The following is a 15,421-nucleotide window of genomic DNA, read 5'->3' on the forward strand; positions in this document are numbered from 1 at the left end:
ATTTCTCATTAGAGATTCCGGTCTAGTAGAGTTCTTCTTTGTTAACATTAAAGGAATAAAAATACAACAATTTATCTAATCATGAATTTAATCGTTATGCAATATTTAACTTGTATTATTGTTTTCTGTTAAATTGTCACCATTATTTACCTTCTACGTACTCTGTATAAAAAAATTCTTGTTTGGTTGGTAGAAATTTGGAGCTACTCAGCATTATCTGACTTGGTCTTTTGCGAAAAAGGTTGACTTTTCAACAAACCACTCAAAAAAAAAAAAAATATATATATATATATGCTTGACTTGTTTTCATAGTCATAAGTCAATGCTTATTTGTCACTGACGACTAACACTGTTTTCTCTCTCATCGATAGTATATGTACATTATTGTACTAGTTGTAGTTTGTCATTTTTTTACATTTCAAAATAAAATCAACGAAATTTCCTTCCAATTTCCCAAAAACTACTCCCATTTTCTTCCATTTTCTCCTTTATTAATTCTTCTTTGTTTCTTCCATCAAAATAAAAAAGAAATTGTTCAGTGTTTGGCTCATATACTTTTGTTTCAAATTTTGGTGCTAAATTCAGAGTGACTGGTGTTGAAATTCATCTTATACTAGGAAATCCACCAAACAGGCCCTTATAATACCAAGGTTTGATCAAACTCTCCTTTGTTATGTGATCAATGGACACTTAAATTTTACTGCATTTTTTTTTTTGGGTTTAACATAATTTTTTCTTCTGTCAATTATGCTCTGTTATACAAGTATAATAGTTATACCTTTTCTGGATAATCATTTCACTGTTGGCAAATGAATGAAAACGTGGTAATTTGTTTAATGTGGATACCAACTAGATTAGTTATGGATTATTAGAGTTTGATCAAACCCGTCTACGTTATTACTTTAAAGGCTTTTATGGTTGTCTTACTACTCTCTGCATCTTATTAAGCTGTCAATTTTCCTTTCTAAGTTGTCCCTATACTGTAAATGTTTACGACGGGATTACAACTTAACACTGATAATCCCGAACTCCCATTCCCACATTCTAAACGCCCGTAAACAAAAGTAACTCTGGTCCCACTAATTTTCTCTCTTAGAAGGGGATTGAGTAATGTAATAGAAGTAGGAGTAATAATATAAAATTCTGTTCATATCATATCATCAACTTTTGATGATCTTAATTTACTAATAGTTAATTGTCAAATTGAGATTTTTTTTTTCCTTTTACTTTTGGAAAGCTAGTAACGGTCAAGTTCAGTGTTACCAAACGTCAATTTTCAAAGTTTCGAACTAAAAATAATGGAGAAATCATGTACAGACTGCTGGTTCAATGATTCTAACTTGTAAGGTTGAACTTTGAACTACTACTTTTTTGTTTCCTTTTTTCTTTCAACGTGGGAAACAGGCTAAAAGGGTCATAAAGTTGATCATCCTTTGAATATTCTTCAATTTCAAGTTTGTTTGACGTAGATTCTTCTGTTAATGTTGCTGTATTTATATCTTCTTTGAAAATGGTGACTCTTGCAAATAATGGTAAACTATCCTGCACACAACAGTCAAGGTTCTTAAGGTTTTATTAATTTTATTGTAAGATTATTGATAAGCCTTTCGTTAGAGTAATTGAACATTGTATAATTTCGCTTGTATAATACTCCATACTTCTTACTAGAGTAACTGAAAACAAGTCAAAGTTTAGGATGATTCATAGACTAAGACCCTGTTTGATTCACCTTAAAAAAATAATATTAAGTAAAAAGAATTTCAGTTCAGTAAAAATAAGTTCAGTTCAGTAAAATTAATTCCAGTTCAGTAAAAATAATTCTAGTTCAGTAAAAATAAGTTCAGTTCAGTATAATTCAGTTTTCTTAAAGAAGAATTATAATAGAAAATCAGTAAAAATAATTTAAGTTCAGTAAAATTAATTTAAGTTCAGTAAAAATAATTTCAGTTCAGTAAAGTTCAGTTCAGTAAAAATAAGTTCAGTTCAGTAAAAATAATTTCAGTTCAGCAAAATTAAGGTGAATCAAACAGGGCCTAACATTTTCTATTTGCACCTGAATTTATAGTATACTTGATCAGTTAAAAGGAAAATCTTTAGCAAATATATTAAGGGTAGCTGAATGAAAGATATTATTTCCCTCTTTTTTTATGGATTTTGGACTTGTAAAGTATAACAGTAACAAACAAATTTAGAGCCTGAATCCCAAAATAATACATGAGTCAAGATGTTAATATTGGTGGCCTATTGACTCTTAAATGCGGAGAAAAGGGATAAAATATTGTACAAGGTCGTTTTTAAAATCGTGATGATTGTTTAGTCATTGAAATATTAACCAAAATTTGGAGATGAATTTTTTGGCAGGGGCTAACTCTAGGGTGCCATCTTTGGTTTTGGATATGCTACAAATAGTGCATTTGATCCTGGATAAGCATTTCAGATGTCAGTAAATTTGCAGCTTTCTGAACTTATGAGTAACAACCGAGACAGGGCTGTAAGGTGAATCTCAAAGTATCAAGTGTTGTTTTTGTTGTTGTTGTTGTAGTAGTTCCGCATTTATTTTGAATAGTTACCTCTAATCTTTGAAAAAAAGTCACCAAATGTCAATTATATTGGTGTTTAACATCAGGTTTGTTGCAGATAATAGCTAAAGCTGACTACATAGTTGGAATTTGTTTAATATCTTTAAATTTTTATACATTATATATGCCTGCATGTGGCTTCTGTTCTAAATTTCCTTCTGTATCATGCACTTTCTCAGGTTTGAAGACCTTTATTCAGAAGGATCAACAAGTTCTGAGTATCCATTTTATCCGACTCAAACACCATCACCATCTCCAGAGAATAGAGCAGGCTTTGGCTCAGCCTTTGGTGTTATACGTCGAGGATTTGAGAGAAGTTCTAATGGGATAAGAACCTTGAGAGGAAACCTGAGCTTTCAGGGTATCTATTACCAATCTGCAAAGAAGCCTGAACTTCAGGACACTATTCTTGATCCACAGGGGCCATTTCTGCAGAGATGGAACAAGATATTTCTGATTTCATGTTTTTTCGCAATGGCCTGGGATCCATTGTTTTTCTACATCCCTGTTATTGATGGCAAGAAAAATTGCCTCTATTTGGATGCAGATTTAGAAATCATAGCCTGTTTTCTTCGCACATCTACAGACTTGTTCTATCTACTTCATATCATCTTACAGTTCCGTACTGGTTATGTCTCTCCTTCTTCTCGAGTGCTTGGAAGAGGTGTATTGATCAAGGATTATGCGTCTATAGCTAGAAGATACCTCTCTTCATACTTCTTTGTGGACATTCTAGCTGTGCTTCCCTTCCCCCAGGTACTTGGTAGTTCTCTAATAGTCTAATGTTCCATTGTTTATAATATCACGCTCCTATATTTTGAATTGCAATATAAAAGAAGAATGCAGACATCAATGAATCTGATGAGATGACCTATCTTGCATGATGCTAGTGCTTATTGGGAGAAGCTTAGTATCATGCTTAGATTCCGGATACTTAAGAAGTTAAATAAATGTATTGCTGATGTGCTATTATAGGCCACAACTATTGATCAAGAGATGATTAATTAATCCTGTTGTGTTTTTCCAGATGGCAGTTTCAGTTGTCATTCCAAAGTTGATGATGAGTGGTGGTCCTTTAACTTCCAAGGGCCTGTTAAAATTAGTGATTTTTGCCCAATATGTACCACGGCTCATACGGATATATCCTTTATATAAGGAGGTTACTCGCACATCTGGTATTATCTTTGAAACAGCATGGTTTGCAGCTGCTTTGAATCTGTTCCTCTACATGCTAGCCAGCCATGTAAGTTCAAGTGGATCCTTGATGTCTGTTAGACTGACTCATTCATGTCATTCTGTCAATAAAATCCTTTTTCTGCAGATTTCTTTGTTAAACAAATTAGTATGCATGAGATTATAGATAATGAGAAAGATTTTGGAGATGGTGCAGTAAAGATGAATATTTGGAGCATTTAAAAAAAAAAAAAAATTACATTTCCCCGGTTTTATTCACTTTTTAAAATATGGTTTCTGAATGCACAAGAAGCAACTCAAAATCTTAAAGAGTAATTTGGAAATTCTAAATCTCTGGATTAGTCTTTACTTATATAGAATTATATTCAGGCTGCAACAGACAGAGTTCACACTTTTGCAGTTTGCAACCATGTTCAAAGCAACATTTCCTAATAAATTGTTTAGCTCATAAGTTTTAATTAGAAATTAACAATTCTTAGATCTTGTGTAAAACCACAGGTTACTGGAGCAGTTTGGTATTTGTTTGCCATAGATCGACAAAGCAAATGCTGGCACAGATCATGCATAGGAGAACGATGTCATAATTTGTCTTTATATTGCAAAATGCAAGACACAATTGTCGGAGCAAAAAACTTTGAATTTAACAGTTCTTACTGCAAGCCTGTAAATCCTGATGATATATCGGATGGTAGTGTGTTTAACTTTGGCTTGTTCTACGATGCTCTTCAATCAGAAGTGGTACAATCTAAACCATTTTTAAGGAAATTTTTCTACTGCTTTTGGTGGGGTCTCCGAAATCTTAGGTAAGCACTTGAATGATCAGTAATATTATCTTGAAGCACATATCTCCTCACTTTTCGATTAAACTGACCTCTTATAGTCTCCTAAACTGTCAAGTAGACGATGGTTCTTATACTACTCTTCTACAGTTTAGTTATGATGCCACAATAAAGGCAGTTGTGTATGTGCTTTCTGTTATTGCATAGGTCATATAGCTTAGCTTAGAGAGTCTAATAGGAAAAACACAGGCTGCTCCTTAAGGTTCTGACATAAGATAAATAGCTAAACTGTTTCGTAGAGTTTTATGGAAGAACCCTGTTACTTTGCTGTCATATTATCTAGCATTATACACAAAATTCCTGAGGGTGACTACTGACTAGCTGTTATAGATGAAAAAACTTTTTTTTTTTTGTATTCCTCTCAAGTCTCTACTGTTTTTTCTAGAGTTCCTTTTTTGCACCTGAACCTCTTAGACCTGCCGGTCTGTCTCTTGTGCTTGTACTTGAGCTTGGCATTGAAGACAGTTTCTTAGAGACTTAATAGTACAATATAGGATGTTTCAAATGCAAAGGCTATTTGACTTACTTTACTACATACTTTTCTTGCAGCTCTCTTGGTCAGAATCTCAATACAAGTACTTTCATCGGGGAGAACTTATTTGCAATCTTCATCTGTATTGCTGGACTGGTTCTGTTTTCATTTCTTATTGGGAATATGCAGGCAAGTCCTTTATCAATTATCATGATTGTTTCGACTTCTTTATAATAGATATAAACAGTTTGCTTCAGTATTTGAAGTATGTCACAGCATTAAGTTAGTCCAATTGGCAAGGGCTATTCTTCATATAATCATATTTGAGGCTTTATTTTTCCAACATTATTGATTAAAGGAGATCAGCGGTCCTAGTCTGTCCTGCAAACAATATAAGATGTTAGGAACTTAGGACGATGAAACCTTTGTCTGATTATCTTCATTTCAGACTTCCTATAGCTTTTGGTTTCCTTCTGTAGATATGATCAAACACAAACATATCATCGACTAAGATGAATTCTTATCTTATCTCTTATAAGATGTATGCTCATCTGATTAAATTTTCTGCATGGAGTTGGTTTTAATTTAGATTTCTTCTGGCTATGTTTTGAACAGAAATATCTACAATCAACAACTGTTAGAGAAGAGGAGATGAGAATAAGAAAGCGAGATGCAGAGCAGTGGATGTCCCATCGTATGCTTCCAGAGGACATGAGAGAGCGGGTTAGAAAGTACGAGCAATACAATTGGCAAGAAACACGAGGAGTTGATGAAGAGAGTGTAATTCGAAACCTTCCTAGGGACCTCAGGAGGGACATAAAGAGGCATCTCTGCTTGGCTTCTTTGATGAGAGTGAGTGCATCTCTGCTTAATTTGATTATTAAATTTCTTTCTTGAACTAGTTGTGACTCATCATATGTTCATGCAAATATTATCTCTGTAGGTGCCAATGTTTGCAAAATTGGACGAGCAACTAAAAGATGCAATGTGTGATCGTCTCAAACCAATGCTTTATACTGAAAACAGCTTTATTGTACGCGAGGGTGATCCAGTTAATGAGATGCTCTTTATTATGAGAGGAAGCCTATTGACTATGACCACAAATGGTGGAAGAACTGGTTTCTTTAATTCTGTTTCCCTCAAAGCCGGTGATTTCTGTGGAGAAGAGTTGCTCACATGGGCCTTAGATCCGCAGTCCTCTTCCAATCTTCCCACTTCAACTAGGACTGCACAAACTGAGACAGAAGTTGAAGCCTTTGCACTGATGCCTGATGATCTCAAGTTTGTGGCTTCGCAATTTCGTAGGCTTCACAGTAAGCAGCTACGACACACCTTCAGGCAAGTCTCTCTCTCCCAGGCTGTCAGACAATATATGATTGCTACAAATGCATGACCAGAAAATTTTCTGTTGTATAAAGCTGAACTTCAGTCCTTAAATTAGTGATCTGCAACAAATTTTGAAGTTCTGTCTAAGTATAGTCTTAAATTCTGAGATGATTATCATTGTTGATGTTGTGCCAAAAACTTATGTAATCATCTGTGAATTGTGTCTATTGTGATGCATTCAGGTTTTATTCACTACAGTGGAAGACATGGGCAGCCTGTTTCATACAGGCAGCATGGCGGCGATACTACAGAAGGAAGCTTGAGAAATCATTACAAGAGGCTGAAGAATATGCTCTTGCAAAGGAGGGTGGAAGCTCACCAAGCTTCGGTGTCACAATATATGCATCAAGGTTTGCTGCCAATGCACTTCGTAACTTGAGACGTAATGCTCCCAGAAACAGCAGAATTCCTCCAAGGTCACCCCTGCTCAGCTTGCCAAAGCCAACTGAACCTGATTTCACGTTGATCTGACGATGGTTAGCCACTTAGACTTTCAGAGCCCTTCCCTTCCAAGTTATTGTTTCTTCCTACTCTTAAACTTGATGTTTAGATCATAAACAATCAACATATACAACATGTATAATTTGTAAATTGTTAGGATTAGAAAATTTTCAGTTTGCAGCATAAGTGATGCTCCAATATCATTGTTATTTTTCATTTCAGTATGTGTGCAATTATTGTTACTTTAGTACTGTACAAAGTGTCATGAGATCATGTCTCATACCACCAACAAGGGGTCAATCCGTCTTTGTAATTACGATTGGTTATAAGATTTTTTTTTTAAAGTGAATTTACTACGACGCATTCTAGTGAAATTGTAAATAACTTGTACGGTATGCATTATTAATTTCTACATCAGTAACTCAATATATGCATTGTCGACTACCTCAATTTACCGTGTGGTTGACATACACCAAAACACTTACCGATAAACACTGATCAAGGGCTTGTTCTCATTGACTGAACTGAGCTGAACTGAACTGAGCTGAACTGGACTGAGCTGGGCTGAACTGAACTGAAATGAATATTTTATAAGAGAAGGAAATTAGGAGCGGAGCTGAACTGAACTGAAATGAAGTGAACTGAATTTCAACGTAAGAGAACAGGCCCCAAGTAACTCCTGACCAACCAAATAACCATGACTGATCGAGTGACGCCTGACTGAACGAATAACCCCTAACCAAGTAACCCATCACAGAGTATGAAACTTTGTGCTTTTTTTTTTTTTTTTTTAAAGCAAAAGCTTTTGTTGGAAACACGAAAGTACTTTTCCTCAATTATTTGGAACAATATCAACACTCATCCACTCATTAAAAAGTGAAAAAAATTCCAAGCTTGAAATTGGTCTCTATTTCTCTAACCATTTAAATAATTAAATTGCAGTCTTTGCAGAGTCAACCCTGTTTTATTATTATAAGGTAATACAGTATTTGGAGTTCATCCTTGACTTCAATTATTGTTTTTTCTAACAATATCTTTAAAAATTAAACTAAGTAGTGATCTTGCAAGTTGCAAAACGACGAGTTTGATGCAAAATCTTCCACAATTTCTGCACTGAAGCGTCATTGTACCTTTTGTAAGCTACTCAATACATTCTTGCAGAAATAACTTCTGCAACTATATGTTCGTTTTTTTTTTTTTTTTTTTTTTTTTTTTTTTTAAATTTTTTTTATTTATTTACTGTAAACTATTATTCTTCTCTAAATAATTTTATATCACTCTTTAATTCTTTATTATACTCTTACTTGTTTAATTTATTATAGTCCTTAGATTGACCTAATTCATCACATTAGACCCCTTAATTTTTAATTTGTAGGTGATTTTTTAAAAATTTTATCTAATTAATCTTCTGCTGATTGTGATTTGGATTGGAAATTTGTTGTTGACTCGGGCGTTGTTCATAAAATTGTGATTTATACAATCATACATGCATACATGATGAAGATCAAAATGAGATTATTGTTATTTGAGCTTTTGAAGTATTATTTTGTTTTAGTAAGCATAATTGATCCCAAAAAGTACTGTATGATAAGCTAGATTTAGGGAATTTCGTTGGAACATTTTCTTAAAATTGTTAGTGGTTAGTTTACTCCAAAGTAATTAGTTTAAGAATAGTGGGTTAATGACTTAATGTTAGGCATTATATAATAATCATGGGATTATGTTCCTTACTTTTAGCTAGTTTTGCTATAATATTTTGTTATGTTGTACTTTTTTAATGGGATTTTTTTAATGGATTGAATACAAATTAATGTTATTCTTTCCCCTTTCTTGTCTTAATCTTGGATTAAGTAATTTAAATTTTTTTTTAATGATTTTGTTGCCGAATATGATTATTTTGGTAGGTGTGTGGGTGGTTCTGTGGCGGAGCCGTGGAGGAAAGTTTACACATGTGGGTACACATATACTTTACTTTCTGTGTCTTTATTATTGAAAAAAGTGTATACACATAACGCCTTTTGTTTTTAATTTTTTAATTTTTTGAAAAGAAAAAACCAAAGTCGGGATACAAGAAAAATGTATTTCCACTATTTTGTTATCAGTTTTCAAAATAATCACGATTTAACAAATTTTTTATTTTATACAACATATGATTTTAAAAATCAAAAAGCCACCACAATACCAAATAGATCCTTAGTTTAATGTTAACAAATTTTGAATTATAAGAAGAATTACTTGTTTACATTCTCTTAATTGTATGTTAATATCTTTGAACTCTATGGAATTTCCACAATCTTTAAACTACATAATAGTTTTTCCATAACCTATGAATATAATGTTCACAACATATGAGCTATATAGTCATAATTTTGAACTATTTGTTCATTTGAAATCAGATGTTTATGTTGGCTGGAGCTTGCCACTCGTGCCATCTCTAGCTCAAGGCATACAGATAGTGATCTTAATCAAGGATAAGCTTTTCATCATAATGTTGAGCAAATTGGAGCTTACTGAAATTGTGATCGACAATAGAGACAAAGTCAGAAGGTGAATCCCAAAGTATCGAGCTGAGTGTTCATATTTATATGATGAATAAATCCATCAAATGACTAGCAAAATAGGTAGAAAATAATAATTCAAGCTGTATAGTAGTTTGATATCAGGCTGCTTTATAAAGGGTTAGATAAGAATGACTATATGACTGTAATGTAATTAATTTGTTAGTATCTATTGTCCATATATGCTTACACATTGCTGTGATCGATTCTGAGTTAAAAACTGTCTTTCAGGGAACCAGAGTCGTCACCAGAGATAGAAAATAAAGCATCATCTGGTTCATCCAGAGGATCTTTGTGCTTCAGGTTGCTATATCATCAACCAGCTAAAGTTCTGGATCCCAAGGATATTTTTGTGCATAGATGGAATAAGATAATTTTAATCTCATGTGTTATGGCTTTGGGCTGTGATCCACTATTCTTCTATGTCCCATTTATAGATGGAGAGAAAAAAAGCATCGAGTTGGATTGTATTCTTAAAAGAATTTCAAGTATTTTTCGCACATGTATGGATTTGTGCTATCTACTTCATATCATCTTGCAGTTCTTTATTGGATTTGTCCCTCCACCTCGTCGAGCATTTGGGGAAACTGTATTAGTCAAGGACCATGCTGCTATAGCTAAAAGATATCTCTCGTCGTACTTTATAATAGATTTATTAGCCATACTACCCCTTCCACAGGTAACTTTCTAAAAACACTCTCCTCTTTTGTTTGCCCCATTAATGTTTGGTAACTTATTAAATTTTTGGTTGTGTGGAGTTGATGGAAGCGATTGATGGAACCAAATGTTACGAATGAATGTGATAGTCCATTAGGATCATTGATCAGTATGGTTAGCATTTTAAGTAAATCCTTCTTCCTGCCCTGCTTTCTTTCAGCTGGTAGTTTATCAAACTAGTCTAAAGCAGGCTGATGGTACGAAGAGCTTGTTAGAATTGGTGATTTTCACCCAATATGTTCCAAGGGCTATTCGGATTTATCCTTTGTACAAGTATTTTCATAGGAGATCCGGCATGGTTACTGATACCATATGGGCTGGAGCTGCATTTTATTTATTTCTCTACATGCTAGCAAGCCATGTAAGTATTCACTCTAGTTCTCTTCTTTTCACTGCTTTTGAGAAATTATTGCAATAACTCTTTAGAAAATATTGTCAGTTGTGTCTTAATTGGATAACCCATTTTGGAACTTCATATTGAAATATTTGAACTTATTTTGCTCACATCAGTTATTAGATCATTCAATCAATTTAATCTCTAATATAGTTGGAACTTAACTAGATTTTATTAAGGAATGGAAATGAGCATAAAATCAATAATGATGCACACCAACTCGTTAATCATGGATCATATTGCTACTCTTGCTAGTGTTCAAGGCTGCTTAACAGAAGATTTATATGGGTTAGAATTGGATAATATTGGAATATAGTTGGCTAACTAGGCTTTTTTAACAAGTTTATTCCACCCATATAATTTGAAACCGCAGGTGGTTGGAGCATCTTGGTATCTGTTTGCTATTGATCAGCGGGTAAGATGCTGGCACGAGTCTTGTATGAAACATGGATGTAAAAGTCCGTACTGCTCCCTTGAGGATCCTGACCAGAACTATGGCTTATTCTTAGATGCTTTTCGATCAGAAGTGGTAAATTCTACTCATATATTACCGAAACTCTCTTACTGCTTCTGGTGGGGCCTTCGGAGCCTTAGGTAAGTACATAATCAATCCAGTAGTTTTTGGGTATTATTGAATTTCGTCTAAGTGAGTTTCTAACACTTTAACTTTGACTACATTTACGTAATACTTCCTCTGTTCTTTAAATATTGCAAATATAGGGACATGACACAATTTCTTTTGAATCGGAAAAAAGATAGAGATTCTTTATATAAGAGATTCCTACAAAACATGAGTCTCCTTATTATAAGAGCTACTGCTTTAATTCTGAAATATGGCTGTTTTTGATCCCAAGTCTTGATGTCACATTGGCCCTAGAGGCATATAGCCAACGTAGCAACATCGCGTGTTTGTGGTATAACTATAGTCATTGATCTGCCAATTTCTGTTATAATTTGAAATTGATTGCTGGTACTTTTTGTGCTTGTTCGATCGATTCATTAGCTCAAGTTTAGGTTAGTTGAAATGCTAAGGCTATACTTTGTAAGTTCGTATATGTTTATCTAATATTATATCAACTTCTCTTGCATTGCAGCTCTTGTGGTCAAAATCTCAACACAAGTAGTTTTTATTTTGGGGAGAACTTATTTGCTACGTTGATTTGTGTTGCTGGACTAAGTCTGTTTGCATTACTGCTTGGGAACATGCAGGCAAGTTTCTCAACATGACTATTTGGTTACTTGTGTTGATTTTCTAAATTAGTGTTTTAACTTCGAAAATCATAAAATACCTAAAATTTTGAAATGCTGAAACACCCAATTATTTTTAGACATCTGAGTGTTTCAACTTAATTATCTATGTACCTAAAATGTCATTACCTCTCTAGTTAGTTTCATGATTGAACCTTATTATAATGAAGGATTAGTAATAGTGTTGGATGCATCCTGTTAAATAGAAATATCTGCAAATGATGCTTTCAATTGGTGGCTTGGAAGAGGACAGAAGACAGAAAAAGCTAGCTGTAGAGCAATGGATGTCTCGCCGTTTGTTATCAGGGGATTTAAAAGAGAGAATTAGAAGGCATCATGAGTACGTTTGGCAAGAAACTAGAGGTGTTAGTGAAGAAAGTGTGATTGATTCCCTTCCTAGGGACCTTAGAATGGACATAAAGCGGTATCTTGGCTTGGATCTTGTTATGGAAGTTAGTACATCTGCCATTTATCCTTATTCCAAACAACTTTTTTTTTTTTTTTATAATAAAGTTTTTCCCCTTTAAACAGTCAATCATGATTTACGGAGAGTTTTTTTTTTTTTTTTTTTTGGTGTTGTGTAGGTTCCAATGTTTGCAAAGTTGGACGAGAAACTAAAAGATGCAGTGTGTGATCATCTGAAACCAGTGCTATATACTAAAAACAGCTACATTTTACGCGAGGGTGATCCAGTCAACGAGATGCTCTTTATTATGAGAGGAAGCCTATTGTCTATGAGCACAAATGGGGGAAGAACTGAGTTCTTTGATTCTGTTTCCCTCAAAGCCGGTGATTTCTGTGGAGAAGAGTTGCTCACATGGGCCTTAGATCCATATTCCTTTTCCTGTCTTCCCATTTCAACTAGGACTGTACAAAGTCTGACAGAAGTTCAAGCCTTTGCATTTATGCCTGATGATCTCAAGTTTGTGGCTTCACAATTTCGTAAGCTTCACAGCAAGCAGGTCCAACACACCTTTAGGCAAGTCTCTCTCTTTCCCAAGTTGTCATACAATAAATACATGATTGCTGGAGGATAAAGATTTTAAGATAATATTTTTAGACGAGTATAATGCATGACCAGAATATATAATGGTAGTCGTATTTCAAACTGACTATTATAAAATTTTCACTAAATGTAGTCATAATTTCTGAGATGACCATCACTTTTGTGATGTTTGTGTCAGAACTTAAATAATCACCGGTAAAAGTGTGTATGCTGTGATGCATTCAGGTTTTATTCACCACAGTGGAGATCATGGGCAGCCTGTTTTATACAGGCAGCATGGCGGCGATACCACAGAAGGAAGCTTGAGAGATCTTTAACAGAGGCTGAAGAATACGCTCTCCCCAAGAAGGGTGGAAGCTCACCAAGCTTCGGTGTTGCAATTTATGCAACAAGGTTTGCTGCCAATGCACTTGGTAACCTGCAACGTAGCACTCCCCAATTCAACAGTATTCCTTCGAGCTCACCCTCACCCCTCCTCTACTTGCCAACGCCAAAGCCAGATGAACCTGATTATGCATCGATCTGACAATGGTTAGCCACTTAGCCTTTCCGACTCCTTCCATTCCAAGTCATTGTTGCTTCTTATGCGTAACCTTGTCCAGTTTGCTGCATAAGTGATGCTCCAAATTCTTCATCAATTTTCTCTGTTTTCGTACAAAGTATCACTAGTTAAGAGATCATGCCTCATGCCAAACGACAAGGGGTCAAGCCATCATGTATTTCAGAATTTCTGTAATTAATGCAAGTTCTCAAGGTTTGTTTGTTTTTGTTTTTGGTTTACAAGTGAAGGAACTATAGTTCAATTGTAACAACTTGTATGATATGCAAAGATTATTTATCTCACGATGTCATAATGTACCTCTTTTAGGTCTAGTGATTTTACATTGCTATAGCACTTTGCAGAGTATATTATATTACTCTCTTTTCTGAGTTTTCTCTCATCTTCTTCTCATGCTATATACAAGTTCATCTTCATGATAAACAAAAAAACGTTTATCTAGTGACATTTTTGTAAATAAATCAAAAACTTTTGTCAAATATGGACTCTAGTAATGTTGATTTATTTACAAAAACGCCATGATAACTGGGATTTTATATTGATTTTTTTACGAAATTGCCACTAGATAAGCGTTTTTTGTTCATCATGAAGATAAACCGGGGCTCCCTCAATACTTTAATCTCTCTCATATTTAATTTTACCATCAACAACTCTTAGTGTATGCAATGTACTCAACAATACTTACTGCGACCTTGTAGGTCCTACTCAACCAACAGTAGTCTATAACTTTGTCCTGATCTAAGATGCTGTTAATTCAGAAGTGTTGCAGTTCACTAAAATCTTTGAGAAACTCCTCTACTTCTTTTTGTGGGGGCTTCATAATCTTAGGTATGCATTTTATCAATCCTTTATAAGTATTTGCTTGTATTTATCCATGCTTTTTGAGAAATTTCAAAGATCACGGGTCCGATGGCGAAAAGAATTGAGGCCCTAGGGGATACATCACAGGGTCATATAATGCCGTTTGGAACCATATATGACTATGATATGTTGTCATAAATGTCCGTGGTAGGCTTAAGTTCACGAAATATGTGCAAGTTGGGAATTGGTAAATTGATTGTTTTAAAGAAAATTGGATAGTTCTACCTACCTAATTGGACCCCCGGAGGATGATAAAGACCATGGTAAACACCTCGACAATTTTTATTTCCAAGCGAAAAAAGGTAAAAAATTTCCAAAATTGAAAGCTATTATCCATGCTTTTTGAGAAAATTTCGGAGGTTAAGGGACCTGGTTTAGAAAAGAATTGAGTCCCTAAGGGATACATCTAAGGGTCATATAATGTCATTTGGAACCATATATGACCATTATATGTTGTCATAAATGTTCGTGGTAGGCTTGAATTCACGAAATTAGTGCAAGTTGTGAATGGGTAAATTGATCGTTTTAAGGAAAATTTGATGGTTTCACCCACCTAATTGTCAAAAAAAATTCCAAAATTGAAGGATATTATCCAAGCTTTTTGAGGAATTTCTGAGGTTACAGGGGCCGGTGGCAAAAAGAATTGAGGCCCTAGGGGATACATCTCAGAGTCATATAATGCCGTTTGGAACAATATATGACAATTATATGTTGTCATAAAAGTCCGTGGTAGGCTTGAGTTCACGAAATCGGTACAAATTGTGAACTGGTAAATTGACCGTTTTAAAGCAAATTGGACGGTTCCACCCACCTAATTGGACTCTCGGAGGGTATTAGGGACCATGGTAAACATCTCAGAAACTTTAATTTCCGGGCGAAAAAAGGATAAAAAATTCTAAAATTGAAGGTTATTATCCACGCTTTTTCAGAAATTTCGAAAGCCACGGGGCCTTGATGGCGAAAAGTGTTGAGGACTAAGGGGATACATCTCAGGGTCATATAATGTCGTTTTGAACCAGATATGACCATTATATGTTGTCATAAATGTCCGTGGTAGGCTTGAGTTTACGAAATCGGTGCAAGTTGTGAACTGATAAATGGACCGTTTTAAGGCAAATTGGACAGTTCTACCCACCTAATTGGACTCTCGAAGAGTATTAGGAACCA

At 34.6% G+C, this 15,421-nt stretch overlaps 2 protein-coding genes across 5 annotated transcripts; both read left to right on the top strand.

Moving 5' to 3' along the window:
* The first annotated feature begins 423 nt into the window (after window positions 1–423).
* LOC145639651 (cyclic nucleotide-gated ion channel 1-like) lies at window positions 424–7,267 on the top strand. Its single transcript, XM_081690951.1, has 9 exons — window positions 424–650; window positions 2,362–2,496; window positions 2,759–3,335; window positions 3,607–3,822; window positions 4,272–4,576; window positions 5,162–5,273; window positions 5,700–5,936; window positions 6,028–6,422; window positions 6,653–7,267. The coding sequence occupies exons 2-9, from the start codon at window positions 2,438–2,440 to the stop codon at window positions 6,939–6,941; spliced, it is 2,190 nt and encodes a 729-aa protein (XP_081547077.1). The 5' UTR covers window positions 424–650; window positions 2,362–2,437; the 3' UTR covers window positions 6,942–7,267.
* A 580-nt stretch (window positions 7,268–7,847) lies between these two features.
* On the top strand, window positions 7,848–13,768 carry LOC145639652 (cyclic nucleotide-gated ion channel 1-like). 4 transcript variants are annotated; one of them, XM_081690954.1, is made up of 11 exons: window positions 7,870–7,888; window positions 7,968–8,046; window positions 8,816–8,862; window positions 9,308–9,458; window positions 9,701–10,148; window positions 10,347–10,547; window positions 10,954–11,174; window positions 11,675–11,789; window positions 12,035–12,280; window positions 12,413–12,807; window positions 13,060–13,768. In XM_081690954.1, the coding sequence occupies exons 4-11, from the start codon at window positions 9,400–9,402 to the stop codon at window positions 13,358–13,360; spliced, it is 1,986 nt and encodes a 661-aa protein (XP_081547080.1). In that variant the 5' UTR covers window positions 7,870–7,888; window positions 7,968–8,046; window positions 8,816–8,862; window positions 9,308–9,399; the 3' UTR covers window positions 13,361–13,768. The 4 variants fall into 4 exon arrangements, with proteins under 4 accessions (XP_081547079.1, XP_081547081.1, XP_081547080.1 ...); XM_081690953.1 differs by having other exon boundaries at window positions 7,848–8,046; XM_081690955.1 differs by lacking the exon at window positions 9,308–9,458 and having other exon boundaries at window positions 7,848–8,046.
* The last annotated feature ends 1,653 nt before the right edge of the window (window positions 13,769–15,421 follow it).

The sequence above is a fragment of the Chenopodium album genome, chromosome 7 (genome assembly GCF_948465745.1).
Source record: "Chenopodium album chromosome 7, dcCheAlbu1.1, whole genome shotgun sequence".
Lineage (NCBI taxonomy): Eukaryota > Viridiplantae > Streptophyta > Magnoliopsida > Caryophyllales > Amaranthaceae > Chenopodium > Chenopodium album.

What these genes read in the sequence shown, in the direction of transcription:
- LOC145639652 (XM_081690953.1), top strand. Translation starts at nt 9,400, where the DNA reads ATGTTGAGCAAATTGGAGCTTACTGAAATTGTGATCGACAATAGAGAC. An exon ending in AATAGAGACAAAGTCAGAAG is followed by an intron (nt 9,459 to 9,700) that starts GTGAATCCCAAA and finishes ACTGTCTTTCAG; the next exon opens with GGAACCAGAGTCGTCACCAG. An exon ending in CAGGTCCAACACACCTTTAG is followed by an intron (nt 12,808 to 13,059) that starts GCAAGTCTCTCT and finishes TGATGCATTCAG; the next exon opens with GTTTTATTCACCACAGTGGA.
- LOC145639651 (XM_081690951.1), top strand. Translation starts at nt 2,438, where the DNA reads ATGTCAGTAAATTTGCAGCTTTCTGAACTTATGAGTAACAACCGAGAC. An exon ending in CTGTGCTTCCCTTCCCCCAG is followed by an intron (nt 3,336 to 3,606) that starts GTACTTGGTAGT and finishes GTGTTTTTCCAG; the next exon opens with ATGGCAGTTTCAGTTGTCAT. An exon ending in TTCTTATTGGGAATATGCAG is followed by an intron (nt 5,274 to 5,699) that starts GCAAGTCCTTTA and finishes TGTTTTGAACAG; the next exon opens with AAATATCTACAATCAACAAC.